Source organism: Rhinoderma darwinii, chromosome 5, assembly GCF_050947455.1.
Source record: "Rhinoderma darwinii isolate aRhiDar2 chromosome 5, aRhiDar2.hap1, whole genome shotgun sequence".
Taxonomy (NCBI): Eukaryota; Metazoa; Chordata; class Amphibia; order Anura; family Rhinodermatidae; genus Rhinoderma; species Rhinoderma darwinii.
The window spans coordinates 7,810,303-7,834,606 of NC_134691.1; the positions used below are offsets into that span (position 1 = coordinate 7,810,303).

The 24,304-nt window shown below is 46.2% G+C and overlaps 1 protein-coding gene across 2 annotated transcripts in view; it reads left to right on the plus strand.

Moving 5' to 3' along the window:
• Nucleotides 1-24,304, plus strand: part of TRAPPC9 (trafficking protein particle complex subunit 9) — a 531,112-nt gene that overhangs the window by 48,972 nt on the left and 457,836 nt on the right. For both annotated transcript variants that reach the window (XM_075825698.1, XM_075825699.1), the window contains exons 10-12: nt 7,085-7,211; nt 9,896-10,041; nt 20,933-21,018. In XM_075825698.1, the coding sequence (XP_075681813.1) occupies nt 7,085-7,211; nt 9,896-10,041; nt 20,933-21,018 (359 nt within the window). The remainder of the gene's footprint in view (nt 1-7,084; nt 7,212-9,895; nt 10,042-20,932; nt 21,019-24,304) is intronic.

Sequence of the window (24,304 nt, forward strand, 5' to 3'; positions counted from 1 at the left end):
ATGGGAACATTCTTATTCACATCGAAATCCTGAAAACCTAAGGCGTGCTGTGAAACAGGATAAAACTAGACCAGACAGGCAGAAACTGCGCCAAACTGGCACACGCGAAATGATAATTGTGGCGCATATTGCTAGACATGTGAGACACTTTTCACTTTCAAACTCCTGCGTATGTTACATAATTTTGCGCCAAAAGAATGGCGCACACCATTAATCTGGCGCGTTTTCTTTTAGCCATTTTATTTTTTTAATTTTTTTTATAGATAGATAGTCAAGGTGTAAAAAGTTTCTAAAACACAAAATAAATTTGGCGCACGGCGTGGACACTAGTTTTTTTTGTGGCGCATAAAACTCTTCCATGGTATTTCAGATAGTTGAAAAAAAATTTACACTATAAGGCCTTGTTCACACAGAGATTTTTGCCTGTACGTATTTTTTCGTTGCGTTTTTCGCCCTTGGCCATTGAAGCTAATGCAAAGACCACGAAAAGCGTCGCCGTTTTCTTCTGCCTCCCATTGACTCACTGGGAGGTCAGAGGTGGAAACCACGGCTTGTCCGCTTGTTTTCCCTGCGAGCGGCCAAAAACCGCCCGGGATAAAAACTCATCTACCTCACATTGAAATCAATGGGGGTCGATTTCGGCTGTTTTTTTGGTGCCGATTCCACGTCAAAGGAACCTCAGATCCCGGACATTTAACCCTTTGATTGCTGCACTCAATAGTTACCGCTGCATGCAAGCGGTTTCTCCTCTTTGATTGCGTCTGTGAGCTTCCCAGGGGACTAGGACAACCCCCCCCACCCCCGTACTGCCATCCCTGGGGACCTAGAATTGACCCTAGGACTGTCTGTACACTCGGCCTGTGTCACAATGACGTAGAGGAGAATGTATAAGCATAAAAAAGTAGAATACATTAAAAATAAAGAAGGAAAAGAAGCATAAAATCAAATAAAAAAATGTAATAAAAAAAAAATCCACAAAAGTGCAATAAACATAATTATTTAATAGAAAATATACTTTGTGACACTTACAGAAAAGGGAAAAACGCACACGTATCCGGTATCCCCACAACCTGAAGAATTGATAATAAATGATGACAAATTCCCTTTTTTCTGTATCTACCGGGCAAAATAAAAGGATATAAATAACACACAATCAACAAACAATACGGTTCCCCCCCAACGTAAAACAAGGTCAATAAAAATTTTTTAAAGTTATGACACGCTGAGCGGCAAAACAAATTTTTTTTTACAGTGTAGGGATTGTTCTTCTGCCGTTCTACTGGTGCACCAGGGAGCTCAGGATGAACACGGCTTCAGTTATCCACCATATAAGAAGGAGAGTTCTGTCCGCGGAGATGAGACCTGATCTAGTAGATGTTCGGATTCTGTTTTCCGCGGAACCACTTGACATTTGACGGTCGCCTCACACACAGCAAGGATTTTTGTTTTTCCGCTCGTATTCACGTCTTTGTTTTTAGCAGCTGGATTGTTTTATGCGTTGAACTGAATTGCGCCGTTGTATTCCGCATAAAGAAAAAAGCCGAGAAATAAAGAGAGAATTGTTTACGCTCGGGAATGAATGACGCAGGTGTCAAGATTTAACTAGAAATTGTCCTCGTTGCTAGAAATGACTCCATCCACAACATCATAGCTTAGACTCCAGTCGCATCCAGAGCTGCATCTACAAGTTTGATTCTTGGATACGCCCCTATTATGTTATCCGAGCTCCCATAATATATTTCAGTCTTTTCAGAGATATGGGTTTATTTGGATTAGGTTTGATGTAGCAGACACTGAACAAGCAGGGGGTGGCAGGGAGATATGAGGTCTTACAACCTGAGAGTTAACAGAAAACAAGCGGGATTGTGAAAGCAGCTTTGAATGTGACTGGAGTATTACATATGATAGAATTCATGATCAGTACAGTAAAGCAAGGTAGACTCCATAGCTAAAAAGTATGTGCACCCGCCTTACATCACATCCGTCTCATTACAAACCATGGGTGTTAATATGGAGCTATCTGTCTGGTCGGCGTTGATGTTGGGTGATGAGGTCTGGTTGGGGTTAGGACCTCTCTTTATTCCCAGAGGCATCTTCGCTGAGCTGTTTCCACAATGTCATTGAATGATTTCCCTTCACTGGAACTAAGGGGCCAAAACCATTTGGCCAAAAAGCCTTCTCCTGGAATCTTCCAAGCACGACCTCACCTTGTTTCCCAGAGTCCAGTGGTGGTGGCTTTACACCAATTCAGCAGACACTTGGCATTGAGCTTCTCGGGCTGATGTCAGGCTTCTTTGTAACTATTGGACCATGGAAAACCTTAATCCATCACCTCCCAGGGATCAGTTTTTGTGCTGATGTGGCTTCCAGATGAACTTCTCAGTGGCGCATTAACCATAAGACAAACGGTGCATCTGCACTGGGCCTCCTGAATGCGGATACAGCTCAGAGAGCAGGGAGCCATTGGCTCAGTAGGTCGGTGCAGGCGTCTCAATGACATCACTGCATTGCACCACTGACAGCACAAGACGTCGGTGGCCTGGCACAGGCGTGGCGATGCAGTGATGTCATTGTGTTGCTTGTGCCGGGCTGCTGACATCCTGTGCTGTCCGTGCCCCGGTCAGATGATGCAAAGCAGTCATGTCATTGTGCCGCCTGCGCCGGGCCTTAGCCTCTCTGCTCGTTGTGGGAACAGGATTTGGGTGTCCATAAATTTTTTGTACTTTTTGTGTGTGTGGGGGTGGGGGGGTCATACAAATGGAAATTAGTGCTACCTGCAGGGCACAGAGGTGGACATTATTACTGTGTAGGTGGACCACGGGGGAATTATTACTGGGTAGCTGGACTACGGGGGCATTATTACTGGGTAGGTGGACTACGGGGGCATTATTACTGGGTAGGTGGACTACGGGGGCATTATTACTCGGTAGCTGGACTACGGGGGCATTACTGGGTAGCTGGACTACGGGGGCATTATTACTCGGTAGCTGGACTACGGGGGCATTATTTCTGGGTAGGTGGACTACGGGGGCATTATTACTGGGTAGGTGGACTACGGGGGCATTATTACTGGGTAGCTGGACTACGGGGGCATTATTACTGGGTAGGTGGACTACGGGGGCATTATTACTGGGTAGCTGGACCACGGGGGCATTATTACTGGGTAGCTGGACCACGGGGGCATTATTACTGGGTAGGTGGCCCAAAATGATGTCTCTTTTACTGTGTGGGTTCTAAATGCGGGCACTACTATTGTGTAAGGCATAATTACTGTCTGGGGCACTATTACCGTAGGGGTTACTTTGTATCTGGCACTATTTTTCAGGGACATTATCTATCTGGCATTATTATTTTTGGGCCACTTTCTGTGCGGCTCCTATTATTTATTTCTGTTTTGGGGGCACTGCATCTCTGTAATGGGGCTAATGGTATAACGACAGGCACCGGATTAGCCAAAGAGATGAATTGCGGCTGGGAGAGGTCGTCATGGTGGTCTGGACCGGATAGAGAAGAAAAGGGAAAGTGAACGACTCCAATCAGAGTAGACGTCTAAGTAGATATAATCGTTTTTATGCCGCCCCGGTACTCGGTAGTGAGTGTTACAACCAATGGGAAATTATCTCTATACATTGCATCGTTTAGTACTCGGGGCTCCGGTTCTCTGAGCTCGTGTGGCCACCACGTCACTGTGCTGCCTCTAGACGTTTCCACTTCCACATTCTCGGGGCAGCTCTAGTAACCCACAAGTTTGGGAAACGGACACATTTTGGGGACGGGGCGTCCTATGACCGTGCCACAGTGAGGATCATGGGTATTTTCAGTACGACCCATACTACTAATGGTTGTCTATGGATGGATGCCGGCTTGACATTTAGGGGGTTCACATACTTTTGGTCATGTGGTGTTTGCAAAGTTGCTGAACATAAAATGTGGATTGAAACCATAAACTTGGAGGAGACGAATGATCTCTACTCTACTCTACTCTGAAGCCTTGGGTGGCTTTGGTGGTCCGGATAGAAGGCGTCCAGTTAATGCGCCATTTTCTTACTCCCTAATTATTTGTAATTAGATCAGATCCCCGTCGCGGTGTCACGTGACTCGTTACTTCCTTGGCTCCTGTCGCTAAAATCAGTTGAGCCCATTAGTCTTCAAGCAAGTGTCCTTCTGAGCCGTCCTTTGACTGTCGTCCAAAAGTAATTTTTATTTTTAGACATGATTAATCCTCATCTGGGACACTTGATCGTTCCTTCCGGGGGCCTCGTTTTAGAAAAAGTGTCCTGTTCCCGACCATGAAGCTTAAATAGTAGATGTACTAAGTTATCAAAAGTGATGTCATCACGAGAAAATCAGAGACCATTCAGTACAGAGATTAAACAGCCGCAGCCGAGCGGTTTCAGACTAAAAACTATTGGAGGATTAGGATTCTCTGCAGCACAGAGTATTTGAGGAGAATACTGTGCTGATGTTCTGGTGATTTCACTCCTGTAATATGAGTAAGAACAGTCTGCTTGTGAAGGGCATCGTGTTAGGCATGGAGAGTACAGCCACCGAAGCAGCACAGAGTATTTCAGGAGAAGAGTGCACTGATCTTGTCGGTGGCATTGACCACTCCACTTAATGTGACCGGAGCAGCGTCATAATGTGAGAAGGGGAATGGAGAGAAGGGGGAGGTCACAGACTGATAGTTGAAAAGCAGGGTACCCCAGCAGCACAGAGTATTTCAGAAGAGGAGTGTGCTGATCTTGTGGGAGGTCGCAGACTGAGAGCAACATGGTGGAATTGGCAGGGTCGCCAGCAGCACAGAGTATTTCAGTGATGGAGTGTGCTGACAATTTGGGAGGTAGTGAGTGACCTGTCATGATATTATTGAGCATGGTGCTGCATATCACAGGAGCACATCAGTCGTAGTAACATCGGGGAAGGTGCAGGGTATCGCAGCAGCACAGAGTATTTCAGAAAAGGAGTGTGTGGATCTTGTTGGCGGGCACAGACTGAGAGTTACATTGTGGAAGTAGCAGGGTCTCCTGCAGTACAGAGTATTTCAGATGAGTGTACTGATCATATCGGAGGCAGTGACCTTTGTTGATTTTTGTGAGGAGTTCGTGACCCCCCACCTGGCTCCATTCCCATCCTCATATCATGACAATACTCCTCATCACAGATCACTGCTTTCCACATGATCAATACACTCCTCCCCTGAAATAATCTGTGCTGCTGGCAGCTCTGCACCTTCCACTATGTAACACCAAGTCCCTAGCAGCACAGAGTATTTCAGGAGGAGTGTGCTGATCGTCTGGGAGGCAGTTACCTGCCTTCTCATGTGATATCAGTGAGGACAGGGGCAGTGTCATGATGTGAGGAGGGGGATGGAGACATGTGGGAGGTAACAAAACGTTCTCCTTATTTCCATCGCTCGTATATTTTTCCTCTGGACAAACACGGATATTTCCTTCTCCACCAGCTGGAAATTTGCTCCAGTGATTGCAAAATGTCTCATTTTCTAACCGTGCCGATCGTTCATGAAATTGCTGATCCCAAGGTCGCTGCGCGTTTATGTGAATCCTATAATTACGCTTCTCCCAGTCCTTATCCTTTATGATTCCCAATTGTCTTCGTTAACCTGCGGCGAATAGAATTCCGGTGGTGCCGCTACATGAGAAATGAAGATATTAACACCTGTCCTGTCCTCCTGCTCTTGACGTTAGGACAATGTAAATGAATCATCGCGCTAATTAAACAGCTATATTTAACGTAATGGCGCCTGCGTGGCGCTCGGACCGCCAGGCTCTGCTCCTCCGGTGAAGTAACCTGATCTGCTGAGCTTGCAGACTGGGCAGCCTTTTGTTCTTGAACATACATAAAAGGCGTTCAATTCATTGTAGCCAAGCAAATCCATCAGCGGTTGGAGGCTCGGGCTCAAATAGAATAAGTAAGGGGAGCAGGCAGCAATCCCGGGGAGCAGGCAGCAATCCCGGGGAGCACGTTTACAGTGTGGATCTTCAGGAGCTGCCATGGACTATTGACTCTTTTCATTTTTAAAGGTGAATTTAGGGGTGCCACCCGTTTCCTGGGTCAGCTCCCCCTGGTGACTAATCTAGGGGGGTTTAGCTGATGCGACTTCCTGTGGTCGCCAGCAGAGGCGTAACTACATATTCCTAGGCCCCAATACAAAATCTATAACCGGGCCCCCCACCTAACATGTGCCTTTAATAATACTGGTGTATTCTGATGTGGCAGTGGGACGTTTGGTACCTCTCATTCACCAGGGCTGGGGGCGACTGCTACCTCCGCTTCCCTATACAGCTACGCCGTCACCATGTTTATCTCTTGGAAGCATTACGTGGCCCCCCCATTGAAATGAATGGGCTTCAGCAGACGCCGATCCTTCTGATCATGGGATTCCCGTCTATTACAGACCTATGGGATAGAGTTGTCTAAAGGGGAAAACATTTTGTAAATAGAGGCAGGACCCTGTTTAGGATCCTCATCGATTAACACACCGCGGCTACAAAGAACGTCTGGAGGACCCGGCTCGTACGCTGATAGGAATGTGCACTGTAATTCTTCATTTCTCCTGTGGTGTCACTGCAGGGAAACACTCACCCTTCAGTCTATCGTATCTGTATTTACTCTTCGGCTGAATGTATTTGTGCCCATGAGCAGCCATTCTGGCTGACTTTAAATTTCCCGCGCTCTTCCAATAGGCTGCAAGTATTTAGATGCTGATTTTATGTGTAGTATCCCTTTAAGGCCCAATATGGCTTTCTTACCAAAAAAAAAAAAAAAAGAGTATGTAGGGAGGAGATACAAGGATTTCTCATTGTCGGAAATGATGAAATTGAGGGGGAAGGCCCCGGCAGGGCTGTACCGAGACGCCTCCTGTTACAATGTCTGCAGAAATCTGTGTAGCTCACAACCTGGATCAAAATCCAAGATTTTCTTTACACAGATAGCAGTTTTATTACCTCTTGCTTTTGAATTAAAGGACCCGGCTTGTGCTCAGAGAAGTCTTTGCTGGTGCCATATAAAGTTTGGAGGCTTCGTGGGTCACGTGATTGATTTGTGATCTGTTTGATTTTTATAGAGAAGAAGGACGTGGCGCAGAGCCTGGAAAGTTACACCTCAAAATGTGCAGGGACCATGGAACCCATTCACTTACCCGAGGGCCTGGCGCTGCCACCCGTGCCCTTCACTAAGCTGCCCATTGTCAGGTATGTGCCGTGTCATGTCCTCTTTCTCCTGTGGTTGTTTTTTCTGTAACCGTCAACACCAAAAAAACTTTCTCTCCCCATCCGATAATCTGATCGCGGTCTCCGCTCCACGGCCGCCGCTAATTTTTCTGCTGCGTTACGCAATGTCCAATGAAATGAAAAGCTGCGCGACTTTCTAATGGGGAGGAGACTATACATATAATTTTTTTTTATTGTCTGATAGATGAGGGGCGTAGTCTGATGGGGGGTGTAGTCTGTTTTGGGGGGCAAAGTACAAGGTCCGGCCTGGCCTCTACCTTGCTACGCCCCACAGAGGAAAAGATTTCCGCTATAGTTTATGCCAGTTTTCCGACGTAAATTATAATAAATTTGCCGGCCCATATTGACCCGCCCCTTTTTGTAAGCCACGCCCCTTTCCAGAAAATTGCACAGAGTAGTATAAAAGGCCCAAAAGTTGTAATTTTCAACAACTAGGCCAACTTTTGGGCCCTTTTGCGTCTTTTCGACATAAAAAAAACTGGCATAGAAATGTTAATAAATGACCCCCTTTCTGTTTAAATTTTTCACAATTTTCAAGATGTCTGCTTGCAGGCAGTGAATGGGAATACGTACAAGACCAGTTACGCGGGGCTCCAAGCTTTAGGACAAAATTTAGGATCCAAATAATATCTTTGGGGCACGTTTGCAACCATCTGTAGTTCTGTTACAGTGTATCAGAGCTGTCACTGTTAGCAAACTGAACTATTCGATAAAGATAGGATTTCTGCCTCGGATGTGAACCAGAAAATACCCATTCATTGACAGCAAGCATAGATCTTTTATATTGGGATAAATTAAAACACAAAATCTAGACATTTTCAGAACTTTTTCATTGTACAATGATTAAGCTTTAATGATCTAGAACTGGAAAATCCCTTCGGGTCAGACCGTCCAGGCGTCGTCTAAACCCGGTAACCCCTTTAGACCAGGTTCACACATGCAGTTTTGATGCAGTTTTTGGCTCCGTTTTTTTTTACCCAGATACGGGAGTGGACACAAATAAAAGAGATGCGTCCGTGTTCTTTACACCTTTTCCTTCCTTTTGGATCCACTTTTGACTTTGGCTCAAATAACTGCACCAAAAACTGCCTGTGTGACCATGGCCTTAAAGGGGAAGTCCATCAAAACTGTATGAGATATCAAAGTATCAGGAAAGTATCATTAGGTAGATCAGGAAAATATTTACAAAGTGTCTCCTCCTCGTTACATAAAGTCATTCTATCGGTGAACGGAAAAATTCTGTTTCACAGATGAAGCTGCATTTATCGTGCTCAGTGCAGGTCGGAGCTTGTGTCCTACGAGGGGTTAACCACTTCTGGTGGCTGCTATACGATAGGATAAATGGACGGGCTGCTCCGTGTCCCATAAGGCAGATCTTTGATCTGCTCCTATACAATCCTCCTGTAATAGGGTCACCTCCTGCAGCGTGATTGTCGCCCTCTGCCTCTCATCTCCTCAACAAAGTGGAAAAGGCCTCGAAAAAGGCGGCGATTCCTCGTTCCGGCCGCTGCTCCAGTTTCCCGGCGTTACCGATTTGATATTTCCATCGTCTCTTTTCTTTCTTCTTACTAAATAAAACAAACGGGAACGGCAGCAACGCTTCTATAAGCGATAGCGGAAAAGGGGGCCCATCCCCCGACATTCTGTATGATCAGAAAGTCCAGAGAGTCACATGGGCTTTTTAACCCTTGAAGACCATGTGGTCTCCTTTAATCTAAATAAATTTAAAATTCGCTTGTGATAAATTTCTTAATATATCCTAAGGTCGGGTTTACACGTAAATACTGCGGATTTTCCGCAACGGATTTATTTGCGGAAAATCCGAAGTGTAATACAGTAGCAGCGTGGGGATGAAAGTCAAACAAATCTCATCCACTCGCTGCGTAAAAAAAAAAAAAACGCAGAAAAACCGTTCCTAAATTGACCTGCGTTTTTTTTTTAGTTCGCAACTTTTTGCGATCACTACTCCGAAAATAGAAAAATCCCATACATACCTTAAACTCTCCTCTTCTCCGTCCCGCCCGGCCTCCAGAGATGACGTTTCGTTCCATGTGACTGCAGTAGCCGCCCTGTGTGAACGTAGCCTATTAGCGTTCAGAGGTTTGTTTTTCCTGATACAGTGCTCCAAATCCCCTGCATAAACACAGCTAAAACATCACGTGTTGGCTGCTTGCAGCCACCACTAGGGGGAGCTCACTGTATACTGTTATACTTTATACTCAATAGGAAACTAGTATGCGTTTAGCTCCTAAGCTCCCCCTAGTGGTGGCTGCAGGTAGCATGTTATCTTTTAAATCGGTGTCTATGCAGGGGATTTGGAGCTCCGTCTCAGAAAAAAGCCCCAACCGTTACAGGATAGATTATATTTGTGTGATCGTATCTTCAGGACGGGGGTCCCAGGTCCATCGTTCCGCCGCACCACATGATTGCGGAGGAGTATACAGGGGCGGGGGATGTTTCCTGGCAAGGCCAGTTATCCTACAGCTTTCTTAGGGTACTGCATTTCCCGGCCCCTATATATTTAAATAATACCAGAAGCCGTAAATAACGTGTCGATGGATTAACAGATTGTCTGGATTAGCAGATGACGGATTACAGGAATTTTCCTGAATACTGATAAAACAATTACTTCTCCTTTCCTCCAGGTCAGTGAAGCTTCTCAATCTTCCGGTTATTTTACGGCCACAGAAGGTGAAGAATTTACTGGGTCAGAAACTTTCTACAAAAAGCCCCTTCATCTACTCCCCGATCATCGCCCACAACCGCAGCGAGGAGAAGAACAAGAAGATCGGTAAGTTTCCTGACCCTAGAAGTTTCGGTTGTTGACGGTCCCTGTGATGGTCCCCATCCATCTTGCTGCTGCTTGTCCTCTTCATCCTCCAACTCGAAGCTTTTCTGAGTTCAAAGGCGTCAATACTTTTCCTTGGCTGTGGCTGAGCACGTCTGTACTGTATTATATGAAGCTGCACCATGCGCTCTATGCCCGAGGCTGTAGCAACCATTAGGAGTTACCCTGTAGACTAGTTTCCTGTTGGCTGTCAGGATGCAGGATTTCTCATGTCCTTTTAACCCCTGCTGGTTCAGTGTCTGTAAGGACCATGCCCTGCTGTGGTGCATCATGAGATATGTAGTGTTGACTCCAGGTACTGCACAGTAGTTTACAGCTCATTAGGTAGTCTTATGCTTCTCTCATTAGGTCCGAGGATGCAGGACATCTTTCTGCATTACCTGCTGGTTCAGTGTCTGTAAAGGCCATGCTCTGCTGTGGTGCATCATGAGATATGTAGTGTTGACTCCAGGGACTGCACAGTAGTTGACAGCTCATTAGGTAGTCTTATACTGCTGTTATTAGCGCTCAGGATGCAGGACATCTTTCTGCACCCTCTGCTGGTTCGGTGTCTGTAAAGGCTATGTTATGCTGTAATGGATTGTGAGGTTTGTAGTGTTGATTTCAGGTACTGCACAGTAGTTTACCGCTCATTTGATTGTCTTATTCAGATCTTGCGATCTCTAAGAATGCAGGACTTCTTCCTGCACCCCCTGCCGGTACAGTGTCTGTAAAACCCAGGCACTTCTGTGGTGCGTCAAGACATATGTAGTGTTGACTCCAGGTATTCCACCGCAGTTTACCACTGATTAGATAGTCTTATATATGTGGTGTGGCGTCCCTCTTCTTGCACATCTTCCTTTAGCATGGCTCTCATTGTTATACATCTTGTCTGGACACACTATACGCGTTGTGACGGGGTAGACCCAGGGTTCCATTATGCATAGGGGTCACAACTATGGGGCATGTGGACCCACTAGGCCACTCTGCCGTAGCGGAGAAGCAGCTGGCCAAACAAAAGTCAATACCATTCTCTAGGGCAAGAGTACCTAGATAGATGATTTGGCAAAAACTCAGCGTAGCAGACACGGGGCGTAGCAGACACGGGGCGTAGCAGACACGGGGCACAGATGACACGGGGCACAGATAACACCCTAGACTCCGACACTAGATAACACAGTGGAACAAATACAATTATTGAATACAGGATACAGGAAACGGGAATGCTGGATACAGTATACAACTAAGGGACCATTTGCAAAGACTAACATGGGCAGACACAACAACGCTCAGGCAAAAGTCCAGGGTGTAAAGGGATTGGCTGGGGAGCTTTGCACAGGTGCGCGCGCTGGCCCTTTAAGGCCAGGAGTGAGCACACGCACCCTACAGGAGACAGAGGGGAATTGCAGCCGCGAGACGCCGGCATGAAGAAAGTGTCCTGCGGCTGGCAGTAAGATGCAAGTGGCGACGGTCAGTGACCGCGGGCACAACAATAGGTGTTTGGTTGCGTTTAGGACCTCAGCGACTGTTATAGCTACGTTACCCCTTTTCTTGTGTATTTCTTGTCACACTGGAGAGGAGACACATGCACATCGCCCCTTAGTGGCAGCCGAGATAATTACATCTATGCGAAAAGGGAAACGGATGCAGTTGCTTTGTGCTAAAGTTACGGGACCTCCTAGCCACATCCAGTATATTAGGGAGACACTCCAAATCTTTCATACTGGTGGAGCGGCTACATACTGGCGGTTTGGTTAACTGTAGGCTCCTCAGATAACGTGACTGTGTCATCTACTGGCAGGGCAGGTTTTAATTGTTGGCAATCCGAGCAACGGCCCAGAACCCCCATTTCTTAGGACTGAACGCCCATTAGCAACCTGAGAGTGGACATGTAAACCTTCACTGCTCTGGACCACCAGCGACTTTACTATTAACCCCTTCACTATTTTGACGTTGTATGGCGGTATTATTTTACACAGAAAAACACGGCAGTTTTATTTGGGCATTGAATAGCAGTATTGTGGGGAAATATTTGGCAGTATTATGTGGGCACTATATGGTGTTGTTTGGATACTGTATGGACATTTTATTTAGGTATTATATGGCGGTATTATTTGGGCACTGACTGGCAGAATTGCATGGGCATTGTATTAGAGTATAAATTTTCGGGTACAACTTCTTTCTGACACCTGTTTACAACCTTAAGGAACTGGCTTTATTACTTAAAGGAGCAGGACAATCATAAGACTCTAATTGAACGGTCTGCCATGTTGTATTTCATTTTAACGACCGCATGACAACTACAGCCGAGGAGAGCTGCGCCGTAAAATGTAGACGACGACTTTGTGTCAGTGTTTTCATTAAGAGCCGGCACGAGGGATCAACATACTGGCTCGGGAGTTTGCGGATTGATTGATTAGGTCTGTTTCGATAGGAGCAGAACTCTCTTTCCACGAAACCTGCAGTTGATGAATTTCGCCGGATGATGAGGATGTAATCCCAGTGCTCGTCACCATCTTTCCTTTTGGACATTATTCCTGTTCGGTAAAATGATTTCCATGGGGGGTAAAAAGCCGTCTGTGGAGGCAAAATGATTTACTGAAGACCGAGGCGAGTTCCCTCCGCACACGTACGCCATGATTTGTCCTCCGCTTCTTCTGGGGAAGTGTCTGATCATCGTCTTCAATTTTACAGCCATGTTATTAAAGTGGCAGGAGATGCTCGAATCTACGGGGAAAGTTGAATACACATTAAAGGCCTATCCTTATCAGATTGTTGGGGGGGGGGGGGGTCCGACTTCTTGCACCTCCGTCGTTCAGCTGACTCAAGCGGATCCAGCGAGTGTCGTGTCAATTTCATTGTTTACGCCGTACATTTAATAGTGGCTGTGTCTGGTACTGCAGCTGAGTACCATGCAAATGAATAGGACTGATCTGCAATACCAGGTACGGCCACTACCAAATGTACAGCGCTGTGGCTTTAGTATACTGATCGGTGGGAGTGTCAGGAGTCGGACCCCCTCTGATCTGATATCGATAGTCTAAACTGGACAGCCCCTTTTCGAGCTGCTGCTGAACCTCTTTGAGCAAAGTATAGAACTTCATGTTAATCACTGAGAATATATATTTCTTCTCTTAAAGAGGTTCTGCATCAGCTGGGATGTGTAGCATAAGGAATAATCTACCCCAAGTCACCTCATACATTCATGACCTGTATGTAGTTTCTTGTGCTGTTACATATTCACGAAACCCTTTGGTGACTTCTAATATTCAGGCCATTACCCCGTACATTTCTATCCCTAAAGGGGAATCCCACCTATATCGATTTTCTGACGTCATTGGTGAGGACCATGATCTGAGCCTACCAAAATTTAGAGGTCATATTGCTCTTTTCAGTGCCCGATCCCCATTGGCGCAGCTCGAAGGTTTCCGTCGCGGACACTATAGAGCTCATTATAGAGCGCCATTGTGTTCGGTCTTCCTTATCATTAGTCTCCTCATTTTTTTTCCTTCTCTCAATTGTTGACATTTCCATTTTTTTGATGGATGTGGCCCCAGGTGATAGGATTGAAAGATGCTCTAATTAAAGCAATATTAATACAATAATGATATATGTACCGCCTGAATAATAGATGAAGCATTTATATGTGGTTTATAATAAGTTGTTTCCTGAAGACAACCCCTGTCCATATGCCCTATTAGGCAATATGGATGTCAAAAGCTATGAATTTCCATCCATATAATATATGGAGTCCTGAAAGGAGAAACTACAGCGACATAGGGGTAGGGGAGGTATCGTAGTATAACAGATTTGCCATTCTGGAGTCTTGGAAAGTTGGGTGCAACCCCTTTAAAAGCTGTAACAGTGAGGATATTATTTGTCATCAAGCTTTCTAAAAAACAGATGTAACTCAGCGACGGTTAATAACTTCAGAGAAGAGAGGGTGAAAGACTATTCTGGTCTGGAAGTGTGCAGAGGTGGGACTATGAGTCAGCAGGGGCGGGACTATGAGTGAGCAGGGGTGTGACTAAGTGATCTTAAAGAGGACCTGTAATTTTCCCTGAAAAGGTAATCTGCCGCCATTCCTGTACTGTTGCCTTGCCCCTGATTCCAGCACCGTTTGTCATGTTGCGAGGTGCTTCCGCGCCCCCCGCAGTCAGCCTTTGTTCCACTAACAATTAGCCCGTTAATTTAGGGGGCTGATATGTTAATTCTTGAATAAATTGACAACTGGGCGAGTATCCACCGCCCAGTGTCAACAGGGCGTGAGTCTAAGCCGCTCTCAGTAATGAAAGGGCTGATTACTGGGGTAACGGAGGCTGATTGCGGTGCTATGCAGGCACCTTGCAAAATGAAATAAAGGGTGCTGGAATCGGGGGCAAGGCAGCAGTACAGCAGGTTACCTTCTCTGGGAACTTGCCAGATCCTCTTTAAGTGGGCCTAAAAGAGTGCAAAGCTGGAACTGAGGGAAAAAAGACGCAGGACTATGAGAGGGCAGAGCAGGAACTTTGAATGTGCTAAGAGAAAGCAGGGTTGTCACCTGGAGACGAGAGGTGGTTTTATGAGTAAGCTGAGATGGACCCTAGGGAGCAGGGGTGTGACTGGATATGAGAAATGGGGCTATAAGTAAGCTGAGACGGTCTAAGAGAGCAGGGGTGTGACTGGAGACTAGAGGTGGGGTTATGAGTAAGCTGACTGGACATTACAGAGCAGGGGTGTGACTGGATATGGGAGGTGGGGCTATTCGTAAGCTGAGAAGGTCTAAGAGAGCAGGTGTGTGACAAGATGAGAGGTGGGTTTATGAGTATGCTGAGAGGGACCCTAGAGAGCAGGGGTGTGACGAGACGAGTGGTGGGTTTATGAGTATGCTGAGAGGGACCCTAGAGAGCAGGGGTGTGACGAGACGAGTGGTGGGTTTATGAGTAAGCTGAGAAGGTCTAATAGCACAGGGGTGTGCTGAGACGAGAGGTGGGTTTATGAGTAAGTGCAGATGAACCCTAGAGTGCAGGGGTGTTACTGGAGACCAGAGGTGGGGCTATTAGTAAGCTGAGAAGGTCTAAGAGAGCAGGGGTGGGACTGGATATGAGAGGTGGGGCTATTAGTAAGCTGAGAAGGTCTAAGAGAGCCGGGGTGTGACTGGATATGAGAGGTGGGGCTATTCGTAAGCTGAGAAGGTCTACGAGAGCAGGGGTGTGACTGTATATGAGATGTGGGGCTATTCGTAAGCTGAGAAGGTCTACGAGAGCAGGGGTGAGACTGGATATGAGAGGTGGGGCTATTCGTAAGCTGAGAAGGTCTAAGAGAGCAGGGGTGTGACTGGATATGAGAGGTGGGGCTATTAATAAGCTGAGAAGGTCTAAGAGAGCCGGGGTGTGACTGGATATGAGAAGTGGGGCTATTAGTAAGCTGAGAAGGTCTAAGAGAGCAGGGGTGTGACTGGATGTGACAGGTGGGGCTATTAGTAAGCAGAGAAGGTCTAAGAGAGCAGGGGTGTGACTGGATATGAGAGGTGGGGCTATTCGTAAGCTGAGAAGGTCTAAGAGAGCAGGGGTGTGACTGGATATGACAGGTGGGGCTATTAGTAAGCTGAGAAGGTCTACGAGAGCAGGGGTGTGACTGTATATGAGATGTGGGGCTATTCGTAAGCTGAGAAGGTCTAAGAGAGCAGGGGTGTGACTGGATATGAGAGGTGAGGCTATTAGTAAGCTGAGAAGCACCCTAGAGAGCAGGGGTGTGACTAGAGATGAGGGGCTATAAGTAAGCTGAGAAGGTCTAAGAGAGCAGGGGTGTGACTGGATGTGTAAGGTGGGGTTAAGAGTAAGCTGAGATGGACCTTATGGAGCAGGGGTGAAACTGGACACGAGAGATGGGGCTATAAGGCAGTTGCTGAACTGCGGTATGCCATAGAAGGAGCAGAGGTGGGATTGGGAAGAGGATGGACTAGGTGTGAAGAAAATTTGGGGAGAACAGAGGCGCTACTGGGAGAGGGCCGAAGTGAGTTTTTATATTTCTCTTCAACATGGGAAATTTGAGAACTTTTTGTGGTTGGTTTGTCACAGAATCTTCTACTCTAGGTGCTAAAACGGAGTTGGTGATTCTTATATCGGAATAAGATTAATTTTGGATCCAGTTTTTGCTTCTCGGTTACTTTTATTCCAAATCTCTCCGGAATGTTCCTCCATTTACAAAGGAACTAGTAACAAATGCTGTACCACGGAGCCGACAACAAAAGACTGAGGCGCTTTGAGGTCTTGAGTGTCAAACCAGGACGCGTTGTAATCACAGCGTTGCACTTACTGTCCCCAAAATGTCAAAAATTAAACTCTCCATCTGCCTCTTTAGAGACGTAATTTCCATCTTTTCCTCTGTGGCGAGGGCTCTTCACAGGAGCTGATTGATCTGTGCTTTTTTTTTTTTTTTATCTGTATTGCCCTCGTTTGGCACTTATTTTGCATATTGGCCTATAGTGTGTTATATTCTATGAAAGCAGATGATTATAAGAATTCAAAATCAGTCTTGAAAGAGCTAAGGCCTCATGCACATGACCGTATGGGTTTTTACTGTCTGCAAATAATCCGTAAACAGGGATGCACATCCGTATCCGTCCGTAATTGTGGAAGCGCCTATAGACTTCTATGGGCGGACAAGAATAGGACATGTTCTATATTTTGCAGATCGTTTCTATGGCCTGGATACACATCTGTAAATATACGGAAAGGTGTCCGTGGCCTATAGAAATGAATGGGTCCACAATTTGATCCGTAGTTACCTGATACGTAATTACGGATGAAAACTACGGTCGTGTGCATGGGGCCTAAGACCAAGACTACGAAGTGATTCATTTACTTCTTACTGCAAGATTAAGCAATTTACTAAATAGTCTTCATTAAAAATGTACTACCATTTTGGCATAGAGTCTGTGCAGCTCCTGGACATAGCTGACTGTGCTGCTGCTTCTGACATAGATCCGATCCCTGCTCCTGGTTGATGTCATCTGCTCTCCGTTTTTCTTCTCTCAGTGCCCGGATACAGTCCCACGTTGCGGCGGCCGCCTTCATGCAGTGGCAATGGCTGTACATTTTTGATGGTAATACCGCAGTTTTATCACCAAAAACATGTGGCCATTGGCCACCGCATGTAGGTATGGATTTTGGCCATATGCGGCTACGGCTACCTGGAACAGTACCTTTAGAGATATCTTCAGGGAGGGAGAGGAGGCTGTAAATAGCAGAGTAAACTGTGTTAGAAATGGAGGAGAGCACCCAAAGTCTGCAGGGGAAGGGAAAGATCACACACTCTTCAACATCAGTTTAGAGAAATTATTGAACCCCCCCCCCCCCACACAAGCAGCATACACGTAGAGAGATAGAGGAGAGATCACATATACATAGGCAGCATCAGTGTAGAGAGAGAGGAGAGATCACACAGGCAGCATCCGTGTAGAGAGAAAGAGGAGATATCACACAAGCAGCATCAGTGTAGAGAGAGAGAAGAAATCACACAAGCAGCATCAGTGTAGAGAGAGAGAGGAGAGATCACACAAATTCAGCATCAGTGTAGAGAGAGAGGAGAGATCACACAGGCAGCATCAGTGTAGAGAGAGAGGAGAGATCACACAGGCAGCATCAGTGTAGAGAGAGAGGAGAGATCACACAGGCAGCATCAGTGTAGAGAGAGAGAGGAGAGATCACACAAATTCAGCATCAGTGTAGAGAGAGAGGAGAGATCACACAAGCAGCATCAGTGTAGAGAGAGAGAAGAAATCACACAAGCAGCATCAGTGTAGAGAGAGAGGAGAGATCACACAGGCAGCATCAGTGTAGAGAGAGAGGAGAGATCACACAGGCAGCATCAGTGTAGAGAGAGAGGAGAGATCACACAGGCAGCATCAGTGTAGAGAGAGAGGGGAGATATCACACAAATTCAGCATCAGTGTAGAGAGAGAGGAGAGATCACACAGGCAGCATCAGTGTAGAGAGAGAGGGGAGATATACACACACAGGCAGCATCGGTGTAGAGAGAAGAGATCACACACACAGGCAGCATCAGTCTAGAGAGAGAAGAGATCACACACACACAGGCAGCATCAGTGTAGAGAGAAGAGATCACACACACAGGCAGCATCAGTGTAGAGAGAAGAGATCACACACACACAGGCAGCATCAGTGTAGAGAGAAGAGATCACACACACAGGCAGCATCGGTGTCTGAGTCCGCACAGGAGAGGAGATCACACAGGCTATCAGTGTAGAAGAAGAAAGCAGTACAGGAATGAAGCTGTGTTGATTCACGAGAGCTAGTTAAGCCAGCAGTATCTGGGACTCAGACCTTACATCCAGTATGTACATCCACATGAGAAAAATATCTAAAACTAGAAATCGGTTCTTTATCAGGGGTCTGAAAATGAATGAGGATTGCAGCCTGAGACTTGTGCAACTTTTGTAACTCCAGGTAGCCACTAACGTTAAAAAAAAATTTTTTTTAGGTGTCCATAGCCTCTAAGTTTGAGATAGTTGGGCCCATTAGGATGCACTGGGACCCACAACTGGTGAAACCAAACATGGCCATTATGCAGCTGACTGCAAGTTTTGTGCTACTCAGATCTGCATCAATCATATCTCAAAGAAGTCAATGACCATTTCTACGGTACCACAAGTTGTTTTTTTTAGCAATTTCTATATGGATTAGAGAAAACAGACCATGTGAATCCTACAGAAGTCACTACACTATATTATACAGATTTATACAGCTCCCACGGAACTACACAGTATGCAGTGATGTAATGTTGTGGATGTGGAAACAACTGTGGCAATCACACAAGCTGCCCATAGTGTCGGCCCGATACAAAGCATTGCTGACCCGGCCGAGCGTGCCTGCTTTTTCAACGGCGAGAGGGAAACAAGATGCTGGCAGCCGCTTATCTCCTGCCGGTACAAAGGATCGAGCATGTTGAAATCCAACATGCCCAATTCCACTTTTGCCCAACATCTGCTGTCGGGGGAGGGTCGGGACATACATATACACTTTAGATAGTCGTTTGGTCCCACCGAAGTTTCGGCTAACCTTCCTCCGATGTGTATGGACACCCTAAGAAGACCAGGATGGCACCGGGTGGGATTAGAAGACACCGCCAATTATGAATCCCCTATAACATTTTCCTACAGTGGGGAATGGGATTTTGAAAATTTCAGTACAATTTTGATGTTTTGATTTTGGGGTGGAATATGTTGTCTTATGCTCTGGAGTCTAGTCCATGATAAACGGCATCTGAAGTTTTCAGCGGTAACACCAATAGGATTGCATTGAGCATCCCAATGTGGTTGTGATGTATTTACTCGGGGAAAGGGGCGGCTGACTGGGACTTTTGCAGGCCCATCCTCCCCTATAGAAGTACACAGGGGTATTACTATTCCAAATTCTCATATTTGTTTGGATCTGAACACTGATTGTTGTAAACAGGCCATATCATAGCCATGTTAACCTTTTGTTACTAGGTGGCGCTGTGGCTCCTGCACTAGTTTACAACTGCTGCTGGCACTTTGCATTGAAATTGCGCCCTCTAGCGACTTTCTCTATTACTTCAATAGGGATGTATTTGGGCAATTCTAGTAATTTGATGTAATCTACAATCCTCATGTTATTACTTCTTTATAGTTCTATTGTAATTACTTGCCGTCATTTCACCTTTCAGCCAGAGAGTAAATTACCCGTTAGCGATATTTTCATGGTCGTTAATTATTTATGGTACGTCTCCCTCGGCAGTCCTTACAACCGCAGAAATATCTTTCTACAAATAGGCTTTTTATTTTTTGGGTAATAAAAGTCCATCGTGCTCGGCAGACTGTGGTCCTTCATCCCGGGACATTGCCGGCCGTTCCCGGGTAATATCACTCCAGAGTTCTCCTTCCCATTCCCCTCCGCAGTAAGGATTGCACTACTTTTCAGCAAATAGATTGGCGCCTGACACAGAACACGCTTCACCGGCCCCTTGTCCACCTCTTGTTTTATTCCTTCCCTGAAGAACACGAGGCAGCGGCAGCTAAGAGGACCCTGGAGAGCGCTGGACGGGGCCCCCAGGAGCAGAGGCTTGTACTCCAGCAGCGCGCTCGTAGATTTCTTTACTGCGTTCTCGTAACGCAGACCCCGAGATCGATAATTGATCTTGTGTCGGTGGCCTTTAGTCATCGGTCCGTTATGCTCCTGTCATTCCTCCTCTGTATTAATTAATAATCCGCTGTGACAGTCCATTTTTTTTTTTTACCCGTGGACACGTTCAGAAAAAAGCATCACTTTGGCATCATTTTAATATTTACTGGACATAATTCTCTAAATTGGTGCACAGATGTATGAGAATTCAGCGGAGTACTATACTGTGTGTGTGTGTGTGTGTGTGTGTGTGTGTGTGTGTATATATATAATATATATATATATATATATATATATATACACATATATATATTGCCACCAAATATCAGTTATTGAGGCATTCCTATCGTGGCATACTGTCTGGCTGAGCTGCTGTATCTAATCCTATCATGTGTGATACTGTCTGGCTGAGCTGCTGTATCTAATCCTATCATGTGTGATACTGTCTGCTGAGCTGCTGTAGCTAATCCTATCATGTGTGATACTGACGTCTGAGCTGCTGTATCTAATCCTATCATGTGTGATACTGACGTCTGAGCTACTGTATCTAAGCCCATCATGTGTGATACTGTCTGCTGAGCTGCTGTAGCTAATCCTATCATGTGTGATACTGACGTCTGAGCTGCTGTATCTAAGCCCATCATGTGTGATAGTCCCGGAGAACAGTATTTCAATACTTTATTGCTAAAATGATCCTTATTCTCTTACAGATTTCCAGTGGGTACAAGGAGATGTATGTGAGGTCCAGCTGATGGTGTACAACCCTATGCCCTTTGAACTTCGGGTGGAGACCATGGTGAGTCCTCATTTAACACGCGCACCCATGCAGTTGACCCACATTATGTCCATACGGAACTTGTCCTTTTTTCTCCCAACTTGCCTGCTTAAATAGTGGTGAAGAGCCCCCATGAGTTTAGTGAAGATGGACAGGGCAGTGCTTCACCCAAAATCACAGATACATTTATTTGTCAAAAGTCTCCTTTTTCACCCCTTTTTTGATACGGTCATATCCCGGGCTGTTGCTCTATTGATTTCAGTTAAAACCCAAGTAGGATGAGAAGTTGGCTACTTCCTCCCAAACTGATGTCACCACTGAACTACACTTCTCAGCTTTCCTTGTCCTTTCATTTGCAATCCATAATCTGTCTGACATCCCTGATGGAGAAATATGGTCACTAATACAGATAAGGTTTTTACTTTACTGTTCTAGAATCCACCATCCATGTCTCTGCGCAGTGAGATGGACGGGAAAGGGTTTCTCACTTTGATTTACTGCCAGGGAGTGCTGAGAGAGGGAGGATTGTCTGGGTGACCGGGTGACAGAAAATGTAGTCCCATGAAAGCTTCCCAGAAACTGGAAACAGGAAAAGTCTGGAGCACAAACTGCTGATCTTACAAGATTCTGCGCAGAATCCATGAGGTTCAAGATCACAGGAAAGATTTACATATTGGCTCGGGGCGCACTTTAACCTCTTCCTGCATCTCCCCGTAGACATATAGCGCCACGACACTCGAGTTAATGCGCAAAGCTGTCTGTAATATATAGTCAGGCTCCCGCCGCAATTGCCGGGATTGGAGCTAGCCCCGATCCCGGTTATTTAACTCCTTAGATCCTGCGGCTAATAGTGACCGTGACATCTAAGGAGTTTGACAGAGGGAGGGGGCTCTCTCTCTCATCCCATCCGCGCCCCCGTGTTGCAATTGCTTAGTGCCAATGGGTTGCAATGGCAGCAAGGGTGCCTAACAAAGCCCACAAGGAGGGCCTTATTGGCTGCCTGTTAGTAAAATACTGACCAGCAGGGATAATACATTGTACTACAAAAGTATTGCAGTGTTGGGCTCCGTTCACATCTGCGTCGGGGCTCCGTTAATGGGTCCGTCCGTCAGGGGAACCCATGAATGGAATCCAAACTGAAACAAACGGAAACCATAGGTTCCCATTTGCATCACCATTGATTTCAATGGTGATGGATCCGGTGCAAATGGATTCCATCTGTCTCCATTGTGTAAGGGTTTTGACGGAATGAATAGCGCAGTCGACTACAGTATTGATTCCGTCGAAAAAAGGGAAACCTTACACAAAGGTGACAAACAGAAAACATTTGCACCGGATCCGTTACCATTAAAATCAATGGTGGTGCAAATGGGAACCTATGGTTTCCGTTTGTTTCAGTTTGGATTCCGTTCATGGGTTTCCCTGACGGAAAGGTACGACGGAACCCAAGAACGGAGCCCTGACGCAGATGTGAACGAAGCCTAAAATGGAATCAATCAAAGAATTACATGTCCAAGTCCCCTTTCTAATAAATATTGTAAAAACAAAATGACAGTAAAACATTTAAATTCTTTACAAATATTAAAATTAAAGTAAATTAAAAAAAACATAAAGATCATCTATTCTACACTAAAAAATGTTCTATTATGAGAACAACACCATAAAAACCCACCATAAATTTTTTTTTGTATGGCTGCGTCTGTAGCGACCCATACTATGAAATGATGACGTTATATATTCCGCATGGTGAACATCGTAAAAAAAAGCAAAATCAGAATTGCTGTTTTTTGATCATCCCACCTTCTAAAAAAAAAAAAATGAATAAAAAGTGATCAAAAAGTCGTTTTTACCTCAAAATGGTACCAATGAAAACAACAGGTCGTCCTGGAAATAACAAACCCTCATACAGCTCAGTCGAGGGGAAAATAAAAATGTCATGGGTCTTTGAATGCGGCGATAAAAAAACTATTTTTTTTTTAAAAAAAAGTGTAAAAGTAGTAAAACAAAAAAAAAACCACTATATAAATTTGCTTTCGCCGTAATCGAACTGACCCGCAGAATAAAGTCCACGTGTAATATATTTATTCAACTTTCCTCATGAAAACACTTCCTGACCTGTTCCATTACAACTCACTATTATCATCGGGAAACTGGAACTCTTAGCCCTTACGCACACGACAGGGTTTAATGGGGCTATTCACAAACCCGGCCGTCAAAAAATGGGACATGCCCTATTTTCGACCGTTCTCCCGGCCGCCCGGCTCCCATAGAAGTCTATGGGGCCGGGTAATACGCGGCCATCACTGGAATGTGTCCCGAGTGACGGCCGTGTCTTCCGTCGCTCGCTCTCTCTCCTTCTCCTCCTCACAGTGCATGTGAGGAGGAGGAGGATGATATTTTTTTGCTCCCTGTAGAAGCAGAATCCCCAATCCCCAGTGATGTCAGGCACTTCTGAAGCGGAATTCCGCTCCAGGAGAAGTCCCTGACTTCACTGTGTCCATATATGGACACAGTGACATCAGGCACGTCTGAAGCAGAATCACCGACCCTGTGTCTGATGTTTCCTCTCCAGGAGAAGTCCCCCGACTTCTCCTGGAAGGGGAGGGGGGGGTGCTATGTAAAATAACTACCTGTGTGGAACTACCTACACGGGGCTGTGTGGTGGCACTACCTACAGGGGGCTGTGTGGCACTACCTTCAGTGGGCTGTGTGGCACTACCTTCAGTGGGCTGTGTGCCACTACCTTCAGTGGGCTGTGTGCCACTACCTTCAGTGGGCTGTGTGCCACTACCTTCAGTGGGCTGTGTGCCACTACCTTCAGTGGGCTGTGTGCCACTACCTTCAGTGGGCTGTGTGCCACTACCTTCAGTGGGCTGTGTGCCACTACCTTCAGTGGGCTGTGTGCCACTACCTACAGGGGGGCTGTGTGCCACTACCTACAGGGGGGCTGTGTGCCACTACCTACAGGGGGCTGTGTGCCACTACCTTCAGTGGGCTGTGTGCCACTACCTACAGTGGGGCTGTGTGCCACTACCTACAGGGGGCTGTGTGCCACTACCTACAGTGTGGCTGTGTGCCACTACCTACAGGGGGGCTGTGTGCCACTACCTACAGGAGGGCTGTGTGCCACTACCTACAGGGGGGCTGTGTGCCACTACCTACAGGGGGGCTGTGTGCCACTACCTACAGGGGGGCTGTGTGCCACTACCTACAAGGGGGCTGTGTGCCACTACCTACAGGGGGGGCTGTGTGCCACTACCTACAGGGGGGGCTGTGTGCCACTACCTACAGGGGGGGCTGTGTGCCA